At 38.9% G+C, this 24,367-nt stretch overlaps 1 protein-coding gene across 6 annotated transcripts; it reads left to right on the forward strand.

The window, feature by feature from the left end:
- Window positions 1-7,542: 7,542 nt before the first annotated feature.
- LOC103812646 (interleukin-1 receptor type 1-like) lies at window positions 7,543-23,728 on the forward strand. Of its 6 annotated transcripts, XM_018908911.3 has the most exons (14): window positions 7,543-7,680; window positions 8,069-8,306; window positions 8,890-9,052; window positions 11,119-11,191; window positions 13,018-13,071; window positions 14,184-14,427; window positions 14,732-14,918; window positions 15,689-15,851; window positions 16,130-16,195; window positions 16,747-16,867; window positions 18,432-18,580; window positions 18,864-19,007; window positions 20,383-20,544; window positions 21,031-23,728. In XM_018908911.3, exons 3-14 carry the CDS (start codon window positions 9,005-9,007, stop codon window positions 21,420-21,422), a joined length of 1,803 nt encoding a protein of 600 aa, XP_018764456.2. In that variant the 5' UTR covers window positions 7,543-7,680; window positions 8,069-8,306; window positions 8,890-9,004; the 3' UTR covers window positions 21,423-23,728. The 6 variants fall into 6 exon arrangements, with proteins under 6 accessions (XP_018764456.2, XP_018764459.2, XP_050833753.1 ...); XM_018908914.3 differs by lacking the exon at window positions 13,018-13,071 and having other exon boundaries at window positions 7,544-7,680; XM_050977796.1 differs by lacking the exons at window positions 7,543-7,680; window positions 8,069-8,306 and having other exon boundaries at window positions 8,890-9,457.
- Window positions 23,729-24,367: the final 639 nt, after the last annotated feature.

Genomic DNA, 24,367 nt, shown 5'->3' on the forward strand with positions numbered 1-24,367 from the left:
CTGTATTGTGGGGAAAGAAAGGCGATCGATTAGCCTTCAGGCTCATGGATAGGCAAATATGATTTAAACTTTATGGAAGGCTGGACGGTCTGTAGCAGCAACTTCAACATTTTTGAACAACATGTAGCAGCAGTGGTTTCTGAACAGCTCGTGGATTCAGCTTTTCTGGACAACATCTGGCAACAACAAAATAAACTTTTAGGAAGAGGAAGAAAGGAAGAAGAAAAGATAGGGGAAATAGAGAAGAAAATATCTGGGTCACCAGAGTACCAGCACTGTCTCTGGTCAGTTCCTGCAGATGGTGAGTGCAGGGATGATGAGTTCACACCCTACCCCTCTTTGTTTTGCTACTTATAAACCAGTCCTTGCCCATGTGCATTTTGTTATTCTTGAACTTTTTGGAAGGACACTAGGGGGTCTTGTGGTTTCAAATCCCTTCCCCTGACAGATACAAGTGCACTGCTGTCTCAAACTTGTTTTTAGAAATAGTTCCCCAAGACAAGCAAGTTGACCCCAGAAAAGCACTCTTCTGCCTCCACAAGACCCTCTTTTTTTAACTGCACCTTATCTAGTTGACATGCTAACATTCCTTTTACCTTCTGCCAAATGTTTGAGACATTCACTCTTTCAGGTTTCCAGTTTCTCACACTGGTATGACTAAAAAAGGAGTGGAAGGAATTGCTTAATGAAAATCACATATGGTTGCTTGGGAAAATATTATTTACAGAAAAGTTACTGGTCAGTCTTCAGTCTTGTGTAAAAATGGGATACAATTCCATGGATTTTTCTGTAATTTCTTTATCTAAATCCAAAAGTTTGATGTGATGAATTCTCTGTATTCATGAGGAATATTGAATTGAAACACTCAAGAAAATGGTTTTCTTCAATTATAGCAATCCTTCCTAAAATATCAAGTTGTAATAGAATTACTAACCTTTTTTTAATAGTTTTGTGTTTAGAAGCACGTTCACTTTCAAATTCAGAGCCAAGGAACCCAGACATTACTCAGCTGCTCTTTAGCTGCTGCTTCTCACAGATGTGTAACTATGGACATGATGCTGAATTCACAAATCGTCTATGAAATATAGGTCTGGTTGCATTCAGAAAGTAGCAGGATTTATTGGCTGCAACATCTTTGGTTCTTTTGGATTGCCAGTGATAAAGGCATTAACTGCAGAATAGCTGTATACAGCACTAACAATATGATTGCAATCACAAGCTGAATATCCTGGATCAACACTCAGCATAGCTGAGGACACAAGGCTTAGCAAAAGGTATCCCTTCTAGGGAGGGCAAGGAGGACAAACCCATCAACCTGTCCCTGCAATTTTGTGTCACATTCTCATCCCCCCACTTAGGTATAAAATGTACCCCAATTTCATATCTTACTAACCACTATTTTGCAAAGTGCTCCAAGTGGGGCCGCAGTCAAACCTTGGATTCTTTGTTGTTACATTGTACAGAATATTTTTCCATAGGAGGTGTACTTGGTTTGTACAAAATATTCCAGGTATCAGGTAGAAGGATGAGATCCTGTGGCTTACAAGACCTCCACTTGGTTTCCTTGATTACACTGTAGCTCCTCTGACACACTGAGCTTTGCATTATCCAACAGTGCTCTTGCCAGCAGTTACTCTTTTCTAGTCAAACCAGTTGAAAGTGAAAATCTGAGGTGAAAATCAGGATCCCAGAATTTATCCAAGACTTATCAGATCTTGGATGGCAAGTGTGGTGAGTAGCAAGCAGGTTGCAGTGTGTGGTGGTTCATAGGGCTGTGAATGTGGGCAGTTTGTGCGCCCTCCTAGTACTGCATCACACCTGCAGGGCCTCAGGGGTGGAAGGAAAGCAGGTTCAGGCAGGCAAGTCTTCTGGGCATGAGCAGAACCATAAATAAAACTTTTGAGAGCTGACTGTGACTCCAGTATTACAGGATGTTGTAGTTCTTTGGTGCTCTTGAGCCTAGCTGCCTGGCACAGCTGTATCCTGACTCCACACTGGGATGTCATGTGGATTCAAACCACCTCTGGCTTTCCATGGAAGAAAACCCAGTCTGCAGCCAGAAGGGGGTCATGAGCATGCTCTGTAGCAGAGCCCCAGCATGCAAATGGTCAGTGCTTTGAGAGGCTGAAATATTATGAGAAGTTCAGGTGCAAACCCTAGATTAACACGGAGTTAAGGCTGACAGCCTTCATTTCCCATTTCACAAAGACCCAATCTGTCAGAGGCTGCTACTTCGTTTTTCAGTCCCTCTTTTCAACTCTTGCTTGATTCACCCAGGAACCCTCAATGCTGTTCCTTTCCTGAGCAGCCTGTTCTGCCTAGACTACCAGTGTAAATAAAAATAGTGTTACGGATTTTTTCCAACCAATCACTGCTATGACTACAAACTGAGCAATTAATAACAGAAAGCAGCTGCTTGTAAAAATCTTCCCTAATGTTACAGAAATGTTTTCAGTTGGATTTTTTTCATGCAGCTGAAAAAGGTACCAGGGAGTTACAGAAGTCTTGATGCTGTGTCCTAAGAAACCTTTCAAACAGTGAAAGGTGATAGTGTTGGAGCTTGCTTATTTCTGGCTTAAAAAGAAAATAATGGAAGCTTGGTAGCTGGATTGAGATGATAAACTAATTAGCAGATGAGGTACTAACCAGTAAAAACACTACTTTTCTTTTTTCATTTTTTATTAAATTAATCATTTTAATGTTTGTCTGCTACATAGGTAAGGTATTTCACAAGAAAGCTGTATCTTAATATAAAATAATATTGTTCAGGTGTTTCTAGTTACAACAATAGTTCCTCCTTTTCTTCCCATGTCCATAATAATTTTGTTAGATTTCCTAGGGATCTTTTTGTTCAATGCTATATTCAAACATAGCAGCCCAAACAAATAACAAATGGAATGATATTTTCAAAATAGCTATACCAGACACAAATAATAAGAATTCATGTGCAGACCTGTTTGGGTTTGTTTTGTTGTGTTTTGTTTTTTTCCTGTTCATTAGCAAAACAGAATGTCACTCTTCTATCTGCTAGTGAAATTTCTAGGCTAGTGCTGTCCCACTTGTTTTGGTACATATTTTTAGGCTAGTGCTTTTTTTCTCAGATTACATTTTGTATTTGCATCTTCAGGAGGAAAATGAACTTCTTTTTCCAAGAAATCATATTGAAATTAAACTTGGTAACTACCGTGGAGCTTAAGGGGGAAATGCCATAGAGGAGACATGTCTGATGGGGAACATGCAAAAAGATTTCTGTTAGAGGAAATTTAGTTCATGCTGGCATCTGGTAGAAACTTGTTTTAATGACCTACACTGAAGTTCTTACAAAGATGCTGGAGTAATTTCTTGACTAGTTTTAAATAATAAAAGAACCCACTACAAGTTGGTGATTTGACTGTCTCTGAATTGCCTAAAGAAACAGTTTTAGGAAGTTAGAGACCTACATTTTGTTTTGCATTTTTTTGAAAGTTGCGGTGATTGATGCAATACTTTCATTATGTACTTCTTTCCTGTTTCTCATTTAGCTCAAAGTTCTTGTTGGTAGTTGGTTGGACTCCTTGCAACAGCAAGGAGTTGGTTGGACTCCTTGCAACAGCATTTTTAACTGTTACAAGATGGCATTAAACCCTGTCCTCTACCTGCAGAAAGGGGTTATGCTTGTGTAATTGTACAGATAAAGTGCAGTATGCAATCCTAAGTTTGCTGAGAACATTTTAGCTAAGTAATTGTGAAGACTTGCGGGAGGCAACTTCATGGAGAATTTTGTTTGGTAATTTCTGTGTAATCTTTTTACCATTTAAACTGTAGGGCCAATGCTGCCTTCCAGTTTTTAGAGGACTCCATCTCATACCTCCTCGGTACAATTTTATGACAGTGAGTGTCACATGTATTTGATTATAAATGCATTTTTTTTCCTTGTCTGTGAACAAAAAATTGGCTGTAGATACCTGTGCAATGTGTATATATAGCACCTGGAAGGCCTGAGCTTGGGAAACACAGGATAGGAAGGGGCTGCCCCTGCCCATTGGCCAGCTCATTCCTATCTCAGGTATCCAGTTATGTTCTCTCTGTGAGTTACCATGCTTCGTCCTAACAAAGGAGTTGTTCATTGGTATATCCTGGAGGTATTGTTTGTAGGCAGAAGTTGTAATCTGTCTTCAATTTAGCCTAGGCAAGCCAAAGTAACTTAAAACTTTCCTGAGATCTAAGCTTGTTATTTCCCCTAATATAACCATAGTTCAGTGAAGTCTCCTGGAATTTGTGAACATATTAACAGGACAGAGCACAGCATTTTGTCTGAAGGTGAGCCAGTACCTGAAGAGTGTGGTCAGGGATGTGTGGGTGTGCATAAATTACTGATCCACGAGAGCTGATGCAAGTGGGTGCAGGCCCTGGGCTGTGCTGGATGTACCCCGTGCTGCAGGTACAGGTGGAGCCAGCTCACCTGTGTGGGGAACTTTAGGCAGCTCACACTTGGCACCTGGTGATGGCTCCACCTTTTGTCTGAGCTTAATTTGAAGTGAAACAGCCTGTTTTCATACTCCGTCCTTTTTCATGCCAGTGAAGATGATAAACAGAGTTTTCTACTTCTGAGGACACCTTGTAAAACCCTAAAGCGTTCAGTGCTGGCAAATGTCCCCACAGATGGGATTTGAGTGCTGATGAGAGGTCTGGCTGAGGCATGAGCCATGAGATTATCTGTGCTGTCATCTCCTTTTACCTTCTCAGATTATCTCCAATAACCCCAATTTTTACCAATATACCATGGATTCTGAGCACTTTTCTTACTGGACTCTATAATAAAGACTTGCATCAGTGCATTGCAGGTGCCTTTGGTACTTCTCTAACTACTGGAAACAGTTCACTGGATTTAAGGCAGCATTCCCTATAATTTAAAAAAAAAATATTTAGAAGATATAATGTATTGGTGAATCATAGGTATCTTGACCACAATTCTCCTTAGTCTGTGATTCTGGATGACAAATGGTTATTTTTGTGTTTAAAATTAAAGAAAATAAAATAGTGGCGTAATTTCTGAGTGCAGGAGGAGTAAATAGGTAAAAATCAGTATGAGCCAAGCTGCAGGGTCACATATTTCTTTTCTAACTACTGTGCTATAAGTAAATTACATAGGAAAATTTCTTTTTTTTTTTTTTTTTTTTTTTTGTATTGCCAGGGCTAATGAAAACATAGATATGAAGGCCATGGCTAATCCCCTGGCAAGTTCCCTCCTTAGCAGTAACTACTGCCACACCTTGGCTTTTCCCTTTTCAAGCATCTGCTGCCATCTTTTGCTAAGTTGCTTCTCAGTCAGCCCTGCAATTCTGGCTTTGCAAAGAAGCTCAACTTTCTTTGCTCACCATGACAACTGGTTACCACAATGAAGGCAGTAAGGATATTAAAACAACAGAAAAATGTGATGCAACCAAATATTGCAACATTACTTTTATATTTGAATTTCTAATTTACCTGTCCTAGCTTAATGTCTTTAAATCAAAATACTTGCATACCCTGCAGATTATACTCTTCTTGAATATTTCTTCCTCCACAGAAGATTCTTCTGTTCTGAAATAATATATTACATGTTTTATGCAGCTTTAGGTGTACACTTATGTAAATAGATATCTTTAACTTATGTAAATAATTACCTGCAATTACATTTCTTGATATTTTTATTCTTGTAGCTTTAAAAGAGTTGTACATACAATGATAATCCTTATGTCTTCATCAAAGTTACCTTGTGCAACAAAGCTTAAAGTAGAAATGGTATAAAATATTATAAAGTACTTTAAAAAACTTTAAAGTACTTATAATATTTTAAAGTACTTTAAAACTCTGGTAAGTTTTTATTTGCCCTGCTCAGTTTCAGATCAGAAAGATATATGATGAATTCATATGGCAGCCAAACCCAAAAAATATGGTTGCCATAAACCACTGTTTTGCCCTAAATATACTTGTAGGTGTCTTAGAGACATGGTATGACTCTTCTCATATAGAAGGGATGATTTACCAGGTGCAGGTAAAACATGAGATTACTGGATTCTATAATTGCCTTAAATACCCCTAACAACTACATTTGCTTGTCATTGGCACTTGTCCTAAAAAAATCAGGGCAAGTTGCAATTGCCCTGATTTTTACAGTTCAAATCAGTTGGTGTGGAGGACCTGGTGACCACACAAGGCATGCTTGAAAAGACATAATTTCAGACTAACTGCTGTCAGGCACTGTTGATAAGTCACAGATGTTTTTTGGTCATGTGAAATAATACAAAAACTAAAAATCTTGCATAATCTTGCACTGAGAGTTAATGAGAAACATTTCTAAAATTAAATATGTATAGAAGTGGTGACCAAAGAGAAACAAGCTGACTGTATAAATCCTTTTGTGTTTGCCAAGTCAGGAATGAATTAATTTTCCGTGTACCTCCCAATAGCTTTGAAAGTGTTGCAATGTGCCTCCAGATAGCACTACATACATTGGATTGATGGAAGACAGTTTATGCAGGCACAGCAGGGCATAAACTTTCACCTACACTTATCTGCATCTAGTGAGCAGGATGTTTGAACATGTTTGTTTCCATTTGGTAAATATAATAGTGCCAGAACATGAAATGAAAGAAGTACCAGAAGCAGTATGAAAAGGGGTGGGACAGGACATGTCTGGATTATTCTCCACAGTTTTTGTAGAATACTCGTAATTTGCTTAGCAAATGTTATGATGTGTTTTTAACAGTAACGAGAACATCTGCTCTGATAGTTCTATAGTCCATGATTGTTGCCTGCTTTGTGAAGAACATAAGAAAGAGCTTTCCCCTACCTTAATATCTAGTTTAGTAGTTAGTCAACGAGTAAGTGGCAGTGCAGTGTTAAAATTGCCCACATTTGATTCCGTGTTTAACAAAATAGTTTGACGAACTTCTGCTTTAAAAAATTCTGGCTCTAGCTGTGGTGTGAAACAGAGAACTAAGAATCACCAGAGCCTAGAGAACATACTGTTCCCAGAACAGCCATAAGTTTTAAATGATCTCTGTAAAATACCAGGACTACTTAGTAGCTGTTAAGTTTGTAGATAAAAACTTAGGGACTATATGAGACTAACCTGTATGTTCAAGCTTCCAACTATCTCAGTGACAGTCTGGGCAGGTCAGACCAAACAGCCAAAACAGCCTACTGAATTAGCAAATAAATCAGCCGATGTCCCCGATATGCTCCTGCCAACAACCTCCACGGGGTCTTGAAGGGCTCTTCCTCTTCCAGTGACACGGTCTCTTCAACTAGGGAGGTTTGCACCTGTTCGTACTTTGAAAACAAACAAACAAACAAATGACAGTCACCTCAGTTCTCGCAATCTTTACTTGGAGGATTTCCTGCAGCGGAGGCTGAGCCCATCCCGCAGCAGCGAGGGGCTGGGGTTGTTCTCAAACGCTGTGGTTTTCGGAGCTTGCGTTTAACCAGCACCGTTTACCCTCGCCGGAGAAGGGAGGGGATGGGGTTTGGCCCTGCCCTGCCCAGCCCCGGGGCCACCCCACCGTCCTGGGGACAGCCAGGTTTGCGGGCGGCAGGCGGGGAAGGTGAGGGGTCGCTGGGAGGAGCCGCCCGTGCCGGGGCAGCGGCGCCGCGGTCCCTCGGCTGCCGGGGCTCTCTGGGAGGCGTCAGCGGGGCTCCCCCGCTCCCGAGGAGCAGGTAGGGGACTCCCCGGGCTCTGGCCCGGCCGCAGCGAGCCCTCGGTGTAAGGGGGGCCCAGGGTCTCTCCCGGCCCCGAGAGCCGGGGGCGGCGGCGGGGCCGGGCAGGTGGGGCCGGGAGCGCTGCGCTCCGTGGCTCCGGTACCAGAGCGGGCGGCCTCAGCCAGGCCGGGCTGATCCGAGCAGCACAGCACATCCATAGAGCTGCTGCGCCCATGGTCCCACGCCTCGCTTTTGGGGCTGGGAGGTGAGTCGGAGCCACGTATTGTCTGCTGGGGAAACTGGAGGTGTGGGACACTTTAGGAATAGGGGTGAGACCTCTTGTAAAGGGTCAGCCCGGACCGTGGCTCGGTTCCTGACCCAAAGCGAGCGAGCCTGTTCTTCGCAGCTGCCCCTCGGCGCAGAGCCTGGCGGGTCAGCGCCCGGGCCGGCCTCCCTGCACCGCCCAGCAGCCACAGCCCCTTCCAAAGGAATGCTTCCAGAAATACGTCGCAATTTGAATGAAGAGTATTGGTTAATGATTTCCTGCCGTACCTGCTGAGCGATGCCAGCGTTTCACAGAATCACGGCTATTGCCATAGTCGTGCATCCTGACGGGGCTAACACAACTCTTCCAAGCTGACTAGGTATGTCCAGTGAAGGAATGTATGTGTTTGCTGTCATCATTGTTTTTTGCATGATCAAAAGTGAGACACTTAATTAATCTCTCTAGAAGAGGCATGGTGTACCTTGCAGTTAATAGGAGCATTTAAGGTAATATGAACATATATTATTCATATCTATTTTTTATGATTTAAAATGTTCCTAGGCTTATATACCAGAAATAGTGTGATACTCTGACTTTTGGTTGATTCTCTCAGTTCTGAGGGCTGTTGCATGTTTGAATCAGTTTGTGCTTTTGAATAAGAGATTAAAATAAGCCTGCTACAAGTTTGCCAAAATCAGTGAAACCTGTGATCCTTCGAAGTTTTGAGGAGACTTCTTTTTTCAATTGAGTAGATCAACTTTGAAATGACTGAAAAGCAGATTAAAAGGTGGTTATGCCAATTTAATGAGAAATTTTAATGAAAATTATGCCTATGTGCCATTGTCAATGCTGTGATTATAATTCAGGAGCACATATCATTGAAGACGATTGATGGAGTCTTTTGGGGGGGTGGTTGTAATGATTTTTTTTGAACTGCAATTGATAACTATATTTCCTTCCAGGGTGAAACTTTATGGACATGGCTTCGCATACCTGATTTTTTTTTTTTTTCCTTTTGGAAAATCTGGGCAAAGATAAAGCTCCACAGGTCGATTGAGTGCTCAAGATGTGGACAGAATGGCTGGGGAAAGGGAGAAATTTGGCTGTTTATTGTGGCAGAATGGGGTAGGACAAACATTTCCAACTGGTTCTGCAATTGTGTGTATGTTATTTTCATCCTTATTTCTGTGAATGCATGCACAGAGAAAAGCCTAATTTTGCTATTGTGTCTACCTTCCATAGAAATGGAAATTTTTTATCGGGATAAGTGAGAGACCAGGGAGTCTCCTCAAAGTAGTGTGTATGGTCTAGCACAAGGCTCTATATATGTTGGCAAGTTTTCTATCTTGGCAAAAGGGCAAATTATAAATTTAAATAGAAAAAATATTGAAATTCCAGAAAAACAGGATCTTGGAAGACTTTCTTTCAGGATATGGTAAAATGCTACTCCTGCTTCTGCTAAATCTACTGGTGGGGCAGAAAACTTTTTGAGAGAGCTCTTGTGAGACAGACCACTACAGCAAGAGCAAGGTAATGTTGTAAGAGAGCAGAGTTTGTGAAAAAGCAGTGATTCAGAGAAGTCATAAAGATAGTACCTACTCATAAGTGGAGTAGGTACTATCCTGTTATGTCTTTAAATTATATGTTATAATATTTTCCTCTTCTTTAAAAATTATAGATTTTAAGAGTTTATGTGCCTCATGAATAATAGAAAAAGTTGTAGCTTTTCTGCAAACACATATAACCACTACCTCCTTAGATTTTAATGTTTTGTGTCAGGATTCTTTCAGGAACTCATCCCATCCTAGAGCTAGGCAAGAAAAAACCTGCCTGGTAATTTGAGTGGAGATTTGCTAGGAGGGAGGAGGAAAGAGAAAGGGAAGGAGGGAAGCAGGCTCTGCAAGAAGCAGTGTGGATGACTCAACACATGGCACACTTGTGAGTCAGGCTGCTGAAGTAGGACACAGCAGCCGGAAGTGTCATTTTCGACTCTTGTAGAAAATGCTGATCAGCTAAATGTTTGTCACGACAGGATGGGGTGCTCCTGCTCATACTTCAGTTGGAATAGTCACATTTGTCCTCTCACTGTGCTGTGAAACACTGTGGTAGGCTGCATAGAAACAGAAACAGTAAAGCAGATCAAGATAAGGAGCAGCTTGCCAGAGGCATGCAGCTAAGGGATCCTTCTCCAAACATGTTAGGGATCAGAGGACTACTAAAGAGTCCTGACAATCATTCTCAAACATACAAGTAAGCATGTAAAAGATAAATGCCTAGATTTTAGGTGAAGAAACATCACTACTAGAGTCCAAAAAACCTCTCCAGCATGTATTTTGATAATCTAGATGGAGGGAATCTGTTTCAGTTGCCAACAATAAAAAGCTTTCCAGGCTAGAACATGGAGGTGTTAATTGCAAAGAATGGCACAAAGGCATCACGGTAGTAAATGGCTGGGTAAAAATAGCAGAAGAAGATTGTTGTAGAGGAATATAAGAAAAATTTAAAATGAAAACGTATGGCCAAAATCCCAGCATCATGTGCTCAACAGCTGACTGAGTTTGCCTGATTCTTTGTACCCAATGATGAGATCTTGAAATTTTACTATAGGCCCATGGAAATATCAGATCAATACTCAGTAGTACTCAAAGAATAAAGATACAGTTAGAAATCATTAGGAAAAAAAAATCCAGAAAAATTATCAATAATTGTCTTTGTTCATAAATCCTTAGCGCACTTATGTTCTGAAGACTGTATGCAAGTTATGTCCTGTCCTCCCCATCTCAGACAGGTTGTAGCATAACTGGATGCAGTACAGAAGTGGGTGGCAAAAAAAAGTCAGAATTATGAAATCAGGTTCCATCTAAGGGAGAGCTAGAGAATCTATGGCTGTAGCTTAGGAGAGCAAGAAGTGCTTTCTTGTGCTAGAGATGTAAAAAGACGCAAGTGATTGACAAGATGAAATAGGAGATGTTCACTCTTTTTTTTTTTTTTTCTTCTGGTGTAATAATTAGGAGCTGTCAGGTAAAACAAGCAGGTAACAGGCTCAAAACAAGTCAAAGACAATTCCTGTATTTCGTGTGTCCTCTTTAAACTGTGTAATTCTTACATTAATTGTGTAATGTAAATGTTTACTTTAAATTATGGAAGCTCATATTGGAAACCACTAACTGAAAGTTTTCCTTCCATTTCAGCAGGGAAACATGACAGCAAAAACACTGTTTTCATGTAACATTGCAACAGCATTTCTGTCTTTAATTATTGCAAGTAAGTCTATTGGTGGCTATGGAGTCTGTTCTGAACTTTTAATGGAACTTTTTTTCACACAAGTAATACTAACTTTCTGTGGAAGTGGCTGTAATAGTGAAATTTACATGCGTGCCAATGAGTTATTTTAAATTGTGCCAAGAGCACATAATAGGCGATATTTCATGTTCTAACTGATAACAATCATTTAGGTTGGAAAGGAGCTCTTGACATCTAACTTTACAGGGTCAAGATTTTGAAAACCTCTGCAAATGGAAACTCTACAACTTCATTGGGCATCTTGTTCCACTGTTTCATCACCCTTACAATTAAAAAAAGGGTTTTTTTAGTGTTCAGATAGAATGTTCTATGTTTCAATTTGTGCTCATTGCCTCTTGTCCTGTCAGTGAGCAAGGCTGGCAAAAGTCTATCTCTTTGTTCTTCATTCCCTCCCATCAGGTATTTACACACAGTGATAAGATCCACCCACACACTCCTCAGATCTCTTCTCTTCCCTCTTCTCTTCCCTCGTCTCTTCCCTCGTCTCTTCCCTCTTCTCTGCCTCTTCTCTTCCCTCTTCTCTGTCCTCTTCGTCTTGCCCTCTTCTCTTCCTCGTCTCTTCCCTCTTCTCTGTGCACCTCTTCTCTTCCCGCTTCTCTTCCCTGCTTCTCGTCCCTCTTCTCGTCCCTCTTCTCTTCCCTCTTCTCTTCCCTCTTCTCTTCCCTCTTCTCTTCCCTCTTCTCTTCCCTCTTCTCTTCCCGCTGCTCTTCCCTCTTCTCTTCCCTCTTCTCGTCCCTCTTCTCTTCCCTCTTCTCTTCCCTCTTCTCATTCTCATTCCGCTCTTCTCTTCCTCTTCTCTTGCCCTCGTTCTCTTCCCTCTTCTCTTCCACTCTTCTCTTCCCTCTTCTCTTCCGCTTCTCTTCCCTCTTCTCTTCCCTCTTCTCTTCCCTCTTCTCTTCCCTCTTCTCTTCCCTCTTCTCTTCCCTCTTCTCTTCTCTTCCCTCTTCTCTTCTCTTCCCCTTCTCTTCTCTTCTCTTCTCTTCTCTTCCTCTTCTCTTCCTCTTCTCTTCTCTTCTCTCTTCTCTCTTCTCTCTTCTCGTTCCTGTTCCTGCTCTTTCATTCTCTACTCAAGTTAGAGGTGCTCCACTCCCTTACTGATGTTTGTAGCTATGTGCTGGACTCTCTCCAGTAAATTCAAATCTGGCATGTCCCAGGACACTGTTAGCCTTCTTTTGCCGTGAGGGAGCATTGGTGGCTCATGATCAGCAGTGACCCCAAGGACCCCAATGTTCTCTGCAGATCTGCTTTCCAGCTGAGTGGTCTTAGCATGTGCTGGTGTCTCTTACACTGGTGCAGAATATTAGCATTAAGTGGCAGAAAAACATTTTCAGTTCCTGTGGCCACAGCATATCATAATCACCACAGTTATTATGGGGCATTCAACTCTTATACCTGAGTAATTCAGTGTTTGGATAAGTGATTTGGAAAAGATCTCTGGTGAGGTGATGAGAACTGTGGATGACACAAAATTATTCTTTGGTGGTTAAAGCTGATCCTTGCTATACAGAGAGTGCCTAGATATCAAATAGTTTAGTGATAGAATGTCAGTCAGTAAAATCAAGTGGATGTGAAGGGGTCATGCATGGTATAGCAGAAGTAAGTATGTTGTATGTGTGTGATGTGAGCATTAAGTTAATTAATAGCCACTTGGGAAAATGCTGCTTTGATATCTCTGGATGCTCTCTGGAATTATTAACTCTTTCAGCAGTGGTGACCAGAAAGCCAGAATTTTTGGAAAGCAGAGCAGAAAACAGAAAGCCTCATTATGCTACTCTTTAACCCCACAGTGAATGTGTGCCAGTTGAACAATGCCGTTCTGGTCATTACACCTCAGAAAGAAGGTATCAGAAGGGGTGGAGAGATGAGTGACAGTGTTGTCTGATATGGGATGGCTTCCATATGAGAAGTCTCTAAATGAAGGAGGACTCTGAAGTAAAGAGACAGAAGCAAGATGGGATGAAGCTCTATAAAAATGTAAATACCATAGAATAGGCAGATGAGAGGAAGTTTACCACTTCTCATAACAAGAAATGCACGATACTTAGAGAATTTACAAAATCCAGTGAATGGTTTTGCATGCAGAATGTAAAGGGACTGAACTCAGAATAGTATTGTATTTTTTGTGTCCTCCTCTGTTCTGCACATTTGCCACTGATAGTTATCAGAGACGGGATTTTGGGCTAAACAGACACGTGCATGACTCTCTGTGGCAATTCTTATAAAATAACAAAGCAAAGAATTTTTGATAAATGTATTACTGACTTGGCAACATGACCATGGTATCCAGAGTTTGTGTCTTTTTTGTCATATTGCAAAAAAGAAGAAAAAAAAAAAAAAAGCCCAAACCAAACTCTTGGTTTGCTTTTTTCTGCATGAGTTTATATCAGAAGTAAAGAAAATGAGCTCTTTGGTCACTGTAATGATTCCTCTCTAAATGCTCATAAAATAAAGGGTCAGTTGAAATTGCCATAACAAATTTAATTTGTACAACACAATCTTTAACTTTTGAGTTCTCTTAGGACATTTAAATATCAAAAGAATAGTCTGTTTTAATTATAGTTAAATGAAGTTAAAAAAGAAAGACATTATCTGTGAAATTTCTGTGCATGCATGTGTTTGTGTACATGCCCATGACTGGCAGAAACACAAGTACTTTGGTAATTTGCATCTGAAATAAAACATGCAAATGACAACTCTTGCTACAAAGGCTTTCTCCCGAGTGAAAAGATTGCATTCAAAAAACAGCACTTCATTTTAGTGGCATAACTATATCTGTAAACTACAGAGTAGTACTCAGTTGTAACAATAAGGGATTAAAATTGTATTTTTAGTAGTAGACTTGAGAAGGGAGTTAAAACTCCAATTAAATTTGTAATTTATAATCAGGAAACGAGTTCAGTATATTTTTGAAGAGTGTTTGAGTTTTTCTTTAATGCTTATCTCTTTCTTTTAGAGGAATGTGAAGCCTATGATGTGATGTTGAAGCAGAGCCTTGTGCCTGTAGGGCAGCCTCTTGCTATTAAATGTTCACTGGATAAGAGCTTGAAAAGTGGAGACTACAACTTAACATGGTATAAAGTTGGTAACAAGAGAGCTGTGCCTAGAGACAAACTGTCTAGAGTTCATCAGCAGAAGAATCTAATTTGGTTTCTTCCTGCCATGTTAGAAGATTCTGGAGATTATGAATGTGTCATAAGGTGAAAGTTAAAAAAAATTATATTTTTACAGAAATGGGTTGCAAAGTGAGTAACTTTTAGAAAGCAAGTAAAAATTTTGAGGGTAAGATAAATACTAATGAAGAAGAGAGAATGCATCTACAAAAATAACTTTAGTCTGGGGAAACTAAATCTAGTCTTGGGTTCTTTTCCTTGTAGGCAAAAATAAATCTATTAAAGAAACAGTAAACATTTTTTCTTCTCTTTCTTCAAGCAGAGTGCCATACATTTTTGACCTGCAAAATGTGTTAAATAGGTTAATTTAATTGTGTTCTATTAAATGTAGGACTTTGACAAGCTGCAAAAAAATGTGTACAAAAGTAACAGTTTTTGAGAGGATTGATGGTTTCTGCTTAAATGAAAAATTTGCTGTAGAGGAGGTGATATTCACATCATCTTCAGCAAAGGTCGTTTGTCCCCACTTGGATTATTTCAGGAAAGAGAAGAATATTCATCCTGTTCATTGGTATAAGGTAAGAATATAGTGTTTTCTTCTGTCTTATAGCTGTCCATTATTTATAATAAAAATCAATGATCTTTGGGAACTGGAACAGAAGAACTAACGATTTACTCTAAGTTGGGAAAAATGCTTTTAAAACAAATTGGAAGAGGATTAAGACTTTCTGTCTTTCAAAGGTGTTCTAGATTATCAGGGCAGGATTTCAGCTGAGGTGTGGGAGTGATGCTGACCCACGTACCCACCAGGTTGCATCTGTTCATGTGCCAGGGAAACACAGCCTTGGGTGGAAACAGATTTACCATGGCATTTTCATTAAGTGCTCAATACTGTTCTATTCCATTATTCTATTTCTTGTTGTTCATGCTCTCTTAAAGGCTCTTTCTGTTACAAGAATGTAGTGGCTTCTGCCAGATTCCTGCCTCAGGCTCATGCAGTCTGTGTGGTACCAGTAGCATTGAGGCTCCTTAAAAATAAAGTCTAATTATTGGGTGATGCTTCATTGATAAATACTTTTGCAAATACTAACAACTCACATTTTAATTTCTTATTTCTCTAATATAAAAAGTTGTTTTCCAAAGGGAATGAACTGGGGTTTCTTTAGATTAAAATCTCAGCTGAAGTGAAGCATGCATTTCTTTATATTCTGCTGCCCTCACTCTTCCTCAGCCTCTGCATAGCCATCCTTATGCTGTGGTCCATTGGAACTTCAGATTGTATCAAAGAGAGACAAACCATAGAAATATACAGAGATGTGAATTAACAGAGTTCTCTACACATTTTTAGGACTGCCAGCTGCTGGAAGGAGAAAGGTTTGTCCTTTCAAACAGTGACCTTATAATTTTCAATGTAACTGTACATGACAGAGGAAACTATACCTGTGAAACAGCATATACCTACAATGGCAAACAATATAACATTTCACGAGACGTCAGTCTGGTTGTAGAAGGTAAGTAAATAATTTCACTGTGTTTGTAGTCATAGCTAAAGTGGAAAGACCTAATTTGAGGATGGACATGCTTAGGACTACTGTTTTTCACCTAAATGTGCTGCAATGACTCCCTGAGATATGGTCCTTTTGGTATTGAGTGATATTTTGTTATAAAATGGCTGACAACCTTGTCTTTAGCATGAGGGCTGTTTTTAGGTTGTACTTTCATTATAGAGCATAAAACAGACTGCCACTGCCCTCGGTTTTCTGAAAAGTGCTTTCTTTCTTTTGCTTAGTGACCCCACCAAAAAAGCCTCCAGAAATAACTTACCCAAGAAACAACTCCATTGAAGTGGAACTTGGTAAGTAGTTTTCTCTTGAGAAAATATGAATTTGTATCCTAGTTCAAATGTATTCTCAAGGAGTGTCTTACTCTGTTTTCTCTTGTTTTTATTTTATGAAAAAGCTACTTCAGTGATCAGTTTCTCTCTGTCGATCTCCCAAAGGAGGAATGAGGGGTGAGCAGGAAAAAAATGAGGCATGTTGCTTGCAAAGTCCTAAAGAAATTTCTTGGCTGCAAGGAAAATTGTAGGAACTGAAGTGATTATCTGTCACATCTGTTGTTTTCCATCACTCTGGAAGTGATTCTAAGAACGGGTCCATCTCAAATCTGCAGGCAAAGTGATGCCCCAAGGAGAAGCATCTCCTTCCTGGATTCAGCTTCTTCCATCCTACCATTCTCTTTCTGGACTCACAGATCACTGGGAATATCGACCCTCTGTTAGAGTAACTTTTTTGAAAGGGTTTAGTATCATCCTTAGCTGCTGTGCATGTGTGAATCTGTGAACAGGATTGTATAGACTTTAATTAGGCCATGGAAATTAACTCTTTCCTTTGTAACACAATTTTACAGGCTCACAGGTTACTGTGGATTGCAACACCACAGGTGCTGATGGGTATGAGGTGTACTGGACAGGCAATGGTGTGTATATTGATGTGTTTCACATGAGCAGAATTTTTGCAAGTCTCTATGAGTAAGTATCTTTTCAGATTAGAAGATATATGAATTGGAGTGGAACTTTCCCCCCATTGACATTAAAATATTTAGCAGCATTTTTCCTTTGCTTTAAACAGCATTCTTCTTAAAAACTCTAATGCTTGCCCTCTCCAACTGACTTCCTGCTTTGAAATAGAAACTTTAAACATACTGGGCACGTGAGCTTCACATGTGATTGTGCATTTCTTGATCATTGTAAAAAATCAGTCTGAATTTCCAGTGTTGGGAAAAGGTGTTTTGTTAACATAATTGCAAAGGTGTTTTGTTAACATAATTGCAATCTTTTGAGCAAGATCTGGCCTGGCAGAGACCTCTTTTGGTCGAATCAGGCATGTTCAGGTGCATGATCTTCAGGCTGCCTCTTTCTTCTGTGTTCCACATCTGACTTCCTGAAAGGTTGCAAGAGGACAAATCTGTGCTATACAGAAAAAAATCATGATTTCTCGGTTTAAAGACATTAGGGTAGAGAAATTTAACTGAGATAAACTGAAGAGATAATGGAAGACTTTATTGAGGGCATTTGTACTGAAGCTAAGGGGTTAGAGTAGAAAAGGGAGACAGATTTCCAGTGATGAGCTGGATTTTGAGAGGACTTGGACTAAGTAAAGCATGTGAAGGGCAAGTGGGAGATAAAGTGATGGTGAAGAGCAGGTCAAATGGAATTAGAAGATAAATTACACCTGACTGGAAAAAACAACTCAAATTGGAGCAAGAGGTGATCTGAAATTTTCTTAGACATTACAGGTTTTAAGCTAAAAATTTCAGGTGTTTTTGTCAGCCCTTATGGTGGCACTGTACATAAAAAAATGTGATAATTTTTGTAAATTCTGGAGTACAATCTAGGACTAAAAAAACAGTGAAGAAAAGAGAATGATGTCTGCAAAATAAGAATATAGTTGCAAGAAATAAGTTTTCATCTTAAAACAAAGGGAGAAACAGAATGCTGACTTATTTGGGTGCTCACCAAGAGAAAACACTATGCAAAAGTAATATCTTATACTGTCATAAAGAAATGTAGTGCCATAAACAATTGGGCCATAAAGCAGAGACACACGGTCACTGAATTGATATTGCAAAAGCAATGTTATTTTTTGTACTTCCTAAGACTTACATGGTTATCTTTGGTCACTTGCATTAGTAATGTTGGTTCACTCATTGCCTGAATGTCAAATCCTATTGTGAAATATCTGTCCATCTACTCTGACAGGGATTGGCAAGCCTATAACAAGAGTTTATTTAGGTGTGTAAGGCATATTTTTGAACTTCCAACCGTAGAAACCCTAATTTCCTTTGGGGAAACACAGCTGCAGATAAGATAACGTCTTGATGTCTTGATGCTTTCCAATGCATTTGCTAAATGTCAGTGCGAGGAGAGGCCTGTCTGTTTGGGTTTCTTTCACATGATGTAATTGTTCATCTGTTGGGAAGTGTGGTTGACATTTGCAGAAGGAAATAACCACTCTTGTGCTGCAGATGTTAGAGATGAAGCCATTCCTGAATGGGCTGTGGTTTTATGGTTCAATTTGTCACCTTTTGGACAGGGGAGGAACTTCTCACGACGGGCGCCCTATGCATTCTGTGAAGCTAATAATTTCAGAAGTAAGCAGTGAAGACTATGAACAGCCTTTTGTTTGTCAAGCTTCAAATGCCTTTGGGCAAGTTGCATCCTATATTATTTTAAAACACAGAGGTAAAAAATACTATTATTTTGAGGCCTGTGATTATCTGTATTTCCCCAGAAGTTGTTTTGATACCAAATTCTCATGTATCATGTTGAAAGAAAACAGATGTATTACAGTTTGCAGTATGCATGTGTCTGTGCATAGGGAAAAAATCACTTGTATTTATCATTATTTAAAAACCAAGGTAAATAGGAATGAAAAATGTGATATTCAAATTTGTATTGACTTTATGTGAAGATGGGATTTCGACAAATTCAACATTTAAAACAAGTTTCTTATATTTTTGTGCAGTTCCTGACATACAAAGATGGCTGACTGGAGGGCTTGTCTCTTTGTTAATTTTAACATTTATTACTTTAATAATCTACAAGATTTTCAAGATTGATTTGGTACTTTGGTACCGTACTTCTGTCTGTGCCCTTACAAGTAAGGAAGGTATGTGAGTGTGACCAGGTATGTAAGTGTAATTAGCCCATGGATTTTTTTCTCTTGCCTTTACTTCTGAGAAATAATGGGATTATTCAGTACAATGCACTAAGAACTTCCATAAGGAAGTTCAGATATGCACAAAGACATTTTGTGCAGGATTTTTTCAGTCATGTGGGTAACATATATAATTATGCTTAAAGTAATAAAAACTGTGTAATATTGAAGGCAATAATAGTGAGATAGGCCAAAAGAACTGTGGGTTATTCCAAAATGAGCATGTTGTTTTTGCTTTTCTGTAGTTTTTTTACATGTAGATTTATGGTCACTCTGATGATGAACAGTAGGTGTCAGCAGAGCTACATCCTGTAAACTGGATGTTTAAAGACGTGCCTTAAATATTTATTTTGAAAATCAGACTCATTTGTCAGAGATTAATTTTATTAATTTTACTGGTCTTTTTTTTTTTCTATTTTGCAATTTCTCTCTGTTACCCTCACTTTCCTTCTAAGTCCTGTCAGTTATGGTGTTGATATATCAAGGAGAAAATTTGCTGCTAGCTCTGCGTTCTGGGATTCTTCTAATGTGTTTTAGTTTATTGCCCTGTAGGCAAATATATTGGACAGATGTGAAAAATTTGAAATAAGCTCCACATCATAGATCTATTTCATGTCAGTTCTCAGAATCAGACTGTCTGAAGTTCCCCATGGCTTGAAAGTGAAAGGATTATGTACATTAAGATAGTTAATGTTTACTCATGTCTGTGCTAAATGTTTTCACAGGAAAGTAATTTCAACTCCTGGTCAAAAATTCAGTTTTACTAGAATACTGTAACACAGTTCTAATTATAATTAAAAAAAAAAAAAAAAAGTTTTTAACTTGTTGAGTTAGATCTGATTTTGGCTTGGTTCTTTCAGTCCAGCTTGCTTTGCAAACCCTCAGAAGCCTTCTGGCCTTTTCTTCTACCTGAGAAAAGCCCTCCCAGGATTATAACAAGAAAGAATTACCATTTTTCCACCTTCTCTTGTGGATAGTCAGAAGTGGAGATAACTGCTGTTAAGTTTCCTTCAGGAGAAGTGGTGAAGAAAATCCAGTGAGAGGGTACTTCCTCAGTGTCCTGGCACCTCTAGGACTGGGAGCTCCTTCCTGCAGGTCCTGCACCCAGCTCATTCGGTGACTCCTTCTTCCCCAGCATGGGAAAGGAAGTCAGATGCTCTGGCTGGTCATCTTTATTTTGATTCATAGAACATTTTACTTCTGTGAGGTGATTCTGTCAGATGGGTGAAATCAGCCACACATTGCTCTTTCTAAACAGTCCAAAATTAAAATAAAGGCATTTTTCTGAGTTTTAGTTTTTAAATAGAAATGTTTGTGTTTGTTTTAGATGGGAAAATCTACGATGCATATGTCCTGTACGCAAAAAGCAGTGAAGACAGAAGTATATGTTGTGTGGAAACCTTTGTTCGTAGGATACTCCCAGATGTTTTAGAAAAACAATGTGGATATAACCTTTTCATATTGGGAAGGGATGATTTACCAGGAGAAGGTATGCTTTAATTAGCAGAGTTAACAGGTTGACTTTTGAAACATTGTTCTCAGGTTATAATTTTATCTACGCAGTTAAAACCCACATTTTTTTGGAAAAGAAAGATGTATTTATTTAGTTTTTTTTTTGATAATTTGCCAAATGAAAATTTTTTCTTTTTCCTTTTTTTTGTCTGACTGAAAATTCTGTTCTGATGTTAAGAGGGTCTTAGTGCTTTCTTAGTGAAGAACAAATGAGAACTTAATGGCATTAATAATAATGTTGAATTTTTTTGAATGATAAATTCTCCTGAGGGCTGAAGAAAACTATTTTTTTAGAAGTTATGTCATGCATCATGAATCATGACTGTCAGTGTGAAGATCTTAAAGCAACCACTCCTCTGAGCTAGCCACAGCTTCACATGTTTGCAATTTTAAAATAAAGAATTTTTTTACACCAGTTGTAAAGTTTCTATGCAGACTTTGATTGTTCCTTCATCACTTACAGCTGTGGTCAGTGTGGCTGATGAAACCCTTAAGCAAAGCAGAAGACTGATGATTATTTTGGGATCAGAAACATCTAGGTGCTGCCTGTTGGAAGACACCTCTGAGCAACAACTAGCTATGTATAATGCTCTCATCCGTGATGGGATCCAAGTGATTCTTATAGAAATGGGTGAAATACAGGACTACACCAGCATGCCAGAATCAATCAGATACATTAAGCAAAAACATGGAGCTATTCAATGGAAAGGGGACTTCTCAGAGAAATCTTGTTCAGCAAACACAAGATTCTGGAAAAATGTGCGCTATCAAATGCCATCCAGGCAAAAGGGAACTCATTCTGAAGTGCATTTGTTGCCCCTCATGTCAAACAGTTCTGCAGCAAAGGAAAGTTAAGAAGCACTTTTTAAAATAATATTAGAAAGATAATTCTGAATTGGGATGTTTCTTGCATATTCTTTATACTACAAAGTAGATGTTTTCTTTGAGGAGTAGAAACTGCTCATCTCTTTCATAAATTACACCCTAAAAGAAAAACTCTGTGCAACTTTATTTCTGTTACTTCTGGGTTTTGGACAGTGCCACAATTTGTTGTCTTAGTCTCCATCAAATATTACAAGTAAACAGGGTGATAATGATAGGCTATTAAGTAGCCGTGGTCCACATAAATGTTGTATGAAGAAACAGCTGTGAAGTCCATTTTAAAAAAATCAGAACTGCAGTTGATAAAATTAAAAGTCCATTTCTATCATCAGCATTCTCCTAGTCATTCTGTTCCAATTCTTGTTGCCTCTCCACGATTGCCTGATTTCCTTATTGCTTCAAGAATCTGCTCTGTGCAAGCTTTGTCTCCTGAGCAACAGACCTTACCCTTGCTTCTTGAAAGGGTTGGGGAAATATATGACATAACAGATATATTCAAAACTCATCACAACACTAAATGTTGAAGAACAACACTCTGCTGAAGAGTTGGTGCTAAATGTGTTCAGCAAATGGAAGTGAATGAAATCTGTGGATTTTTAGAGTGTTGAACAATTCTGTGATATCTGGTGTATGTTTACTTTTGAAACTTAGTCTCTTGTAATGCCTGGGAAACTGAAAATAGTTCATACTTCTTGAGAACGTGAAGCTTTCTAGACTGTGCTGCTACTCTGGAAACCAGATGTTCTCATGCTGCGTCTCAGCTGTGCTAACTGCATGCACAGAAATTCACTGAGAGCCCATCAAAGAGCTGTGCTTGGGCTGGGTATCCTGGAGAGTGGAAAGTGGCCGGTTCTGAAACATGACCCAATTCTAACAGCAAGAAATGGTAACTCATCTACTTGTGAAAGAAAAAGTTAGAGACATGTGGGTACATCAAACTGCTTGAGAGTAGCTTGGTACTTCTGGATCCCAGTCCACTTTTGGTGTGCATCACTGTGAGAAAATGACATGCTGCTTCCTTTTCAAGGTGGTCTGAAGCAGCAGGAGTTTTCAGGCTCTAGTTTTGAAGATCATCTAAATGCAAATATGAATTTTGCTTGCTTTTTAAACATTATTTTCTGAAGTTATGTAGGTTCTAACATAGTGTTTATTGCCAGGATAACATCTGTCATGGAATTACTTCCAGTTGGTTCTCAGAGGTATGTGTATCTAGAATATATTCATTGGGCTGTATTGATGGGAGAGAAAGCAAAATCTAAGAGTGGAAATATATAATCAAAGGGAAAGATTTCCAATAGCATTTCATGGTACATTTTTTCTTTATAAAGTGTAGTAAATACTCCTTAGGAGCAGTGTCTCATTCTCCTGGCTGTGGGGTTCACAACTGTGTAATTTTCCACAGCCTTCACTGACTTGTTCTGAGGTGTCACCAGGAAAACTAGCAACAGGGTAGATCCATCAGATCAGGCACTGTTGTCCTGGTAGATGTTGAATCCATGTTCTTTGGAAATGCATAATAGTTAGGCTGGAACCTTTAAAAAGTAAATTTAGGGTCTTAGAGAATTCAGATAACCATTATAGTTTCCTTCCTTCCTTTTTAGAATTTGTGTTTAAAAACAGAACCTGCTTATTATCCATGTAGAAGGAGAAAAATAATAAGGAAATGGTGTTGAAACTGTGGTAGATTTTTTTCAGCTTCCTTATTTCATGTGCTTTGAAAAAAAAAATCAAACAAACTAATGACTAGGACTTGCAGTACTACATAAAAGTAAATTAGTTTGGTATTTTTTTTTCTTCAATGTGCTGCTTTTTTTCTAGTTCTTTTCAGAGGTTTGTCACATTATTCAAGATGATAATTTTCCCATTTCTCTACTAAATGAGACTCCTAATAACTCCTAAGTGAAGAAGGATGATTGTGAATCAGCATTGATTTACCTGATACTTTCTTTCAAACAACATTTAGTATGATTATTTTGTGTCCTTGTATAAAAGTGAGAGTGGGAGATAGGTTTTGGTTATCATGGTTGATTGTTAGCAAGCTACTTCAATGTAGCACAACATGAGAGGGCTTATCCTTTTATCAGGGGGTTTAATTTTGAAGCTGAATTTTCTCTCTATTTTCTCTCCTTGGAAAATGTTTTTTGCAAGTCACATTGGAAAATGCATTTTTTTTTTGTGGTATAATAAAAGAAGTCCCATAGAGACAGATGTGCTGGATGCTCTTTATTACAAAAAAAAAAAAAAAAAAAAAAAAAAAAAAAAAAAAAAAAAAATTAAAATCCCAACAAGTCCACAAATGATTAGTTGGCAAGAGATTTGCCACTGAAAACTTGGCAGATTCAGAAGGAGAAGGCAAACACAGTGTAATCAATGGAAGAGTATTTGTTCATCACTTTATAGTAGATATATTTATTGTTTATGCTGACAGAGAGCAAAGTCTAAATGGTATGTGGTGTAAGATACATTGAAAGCATTCTCTGCACCATTTTTAGCTTTTCAACCGTAGCTACTTATTTATTCTGTTGGCTTGCTCCAGACTATTTATTTGGTATTCCAGATTGCACTGTCCTTTCCTTGCCTTGGGATGAACTTGTTTGAATTTGCTAATTTCATTACAACTTTCCAGCCATACTGTGATGTTGGAAGTACCAAGGAAGTTGTAGAGCAATGTTGTAGAGCTTTGGAATACAGGTAAATAAAATCAATGGCTAGCAGCTTTCCTTCTGGATATTTCCAGGTCTCAGGTTTAGTCAGAGATGCTACAACTCATGAACACAGGAGCAATAACATTTCCTCCTCTCATCTTTACACTCATTATCCTCAAGAGTAAAGGCAAAGAACACCACTTGTTGTGCATGTTTATTCTCTTTTAATTTAGGATAATATTAACCAGTACTCAAGGCGTTTGTTGAGACAAA

The sequence above is a fragment of the Serinus canaria genome, chromosome 1, assembly GCF_022539315.1.
Source record: "Serinus canaria isolate serCan28SL12 chromosome 1, serCan2020, whole genome shotgun sequence".
NCBI classification, from domain to species: domain Eukaryota; kingdom Metazoa; phylum Chordata; class Aves; order Passeriformes; family Fringillidae; genus Serinus; species Serinus canaria.

Bases quoted from the DNA above. Each gene is read 5' to 3' on its own strand.
- LOC103812646 (XM_018908911.3), top strand. From the start codon at position 9,005: ATGGCTGGGGAAAGGGAGAAATTTGGCTGTTTATTGTGGCAGAATGGG. The intron at 11,192-13,017 runs GTAAGTCTATTG...TTAACCCCACAG, and splicing joins TCTGTCTTTAATTATTGCAA to TGAATGTGTGCCAGTTGAAC. The intron at 16,196-16,746 runs GTAAGTAGTTTT...ACAATTTTACAG, and splicing joins CTCCATTGAAGTGGAACTTG to GCTCACAGGTTACTGTGGAT.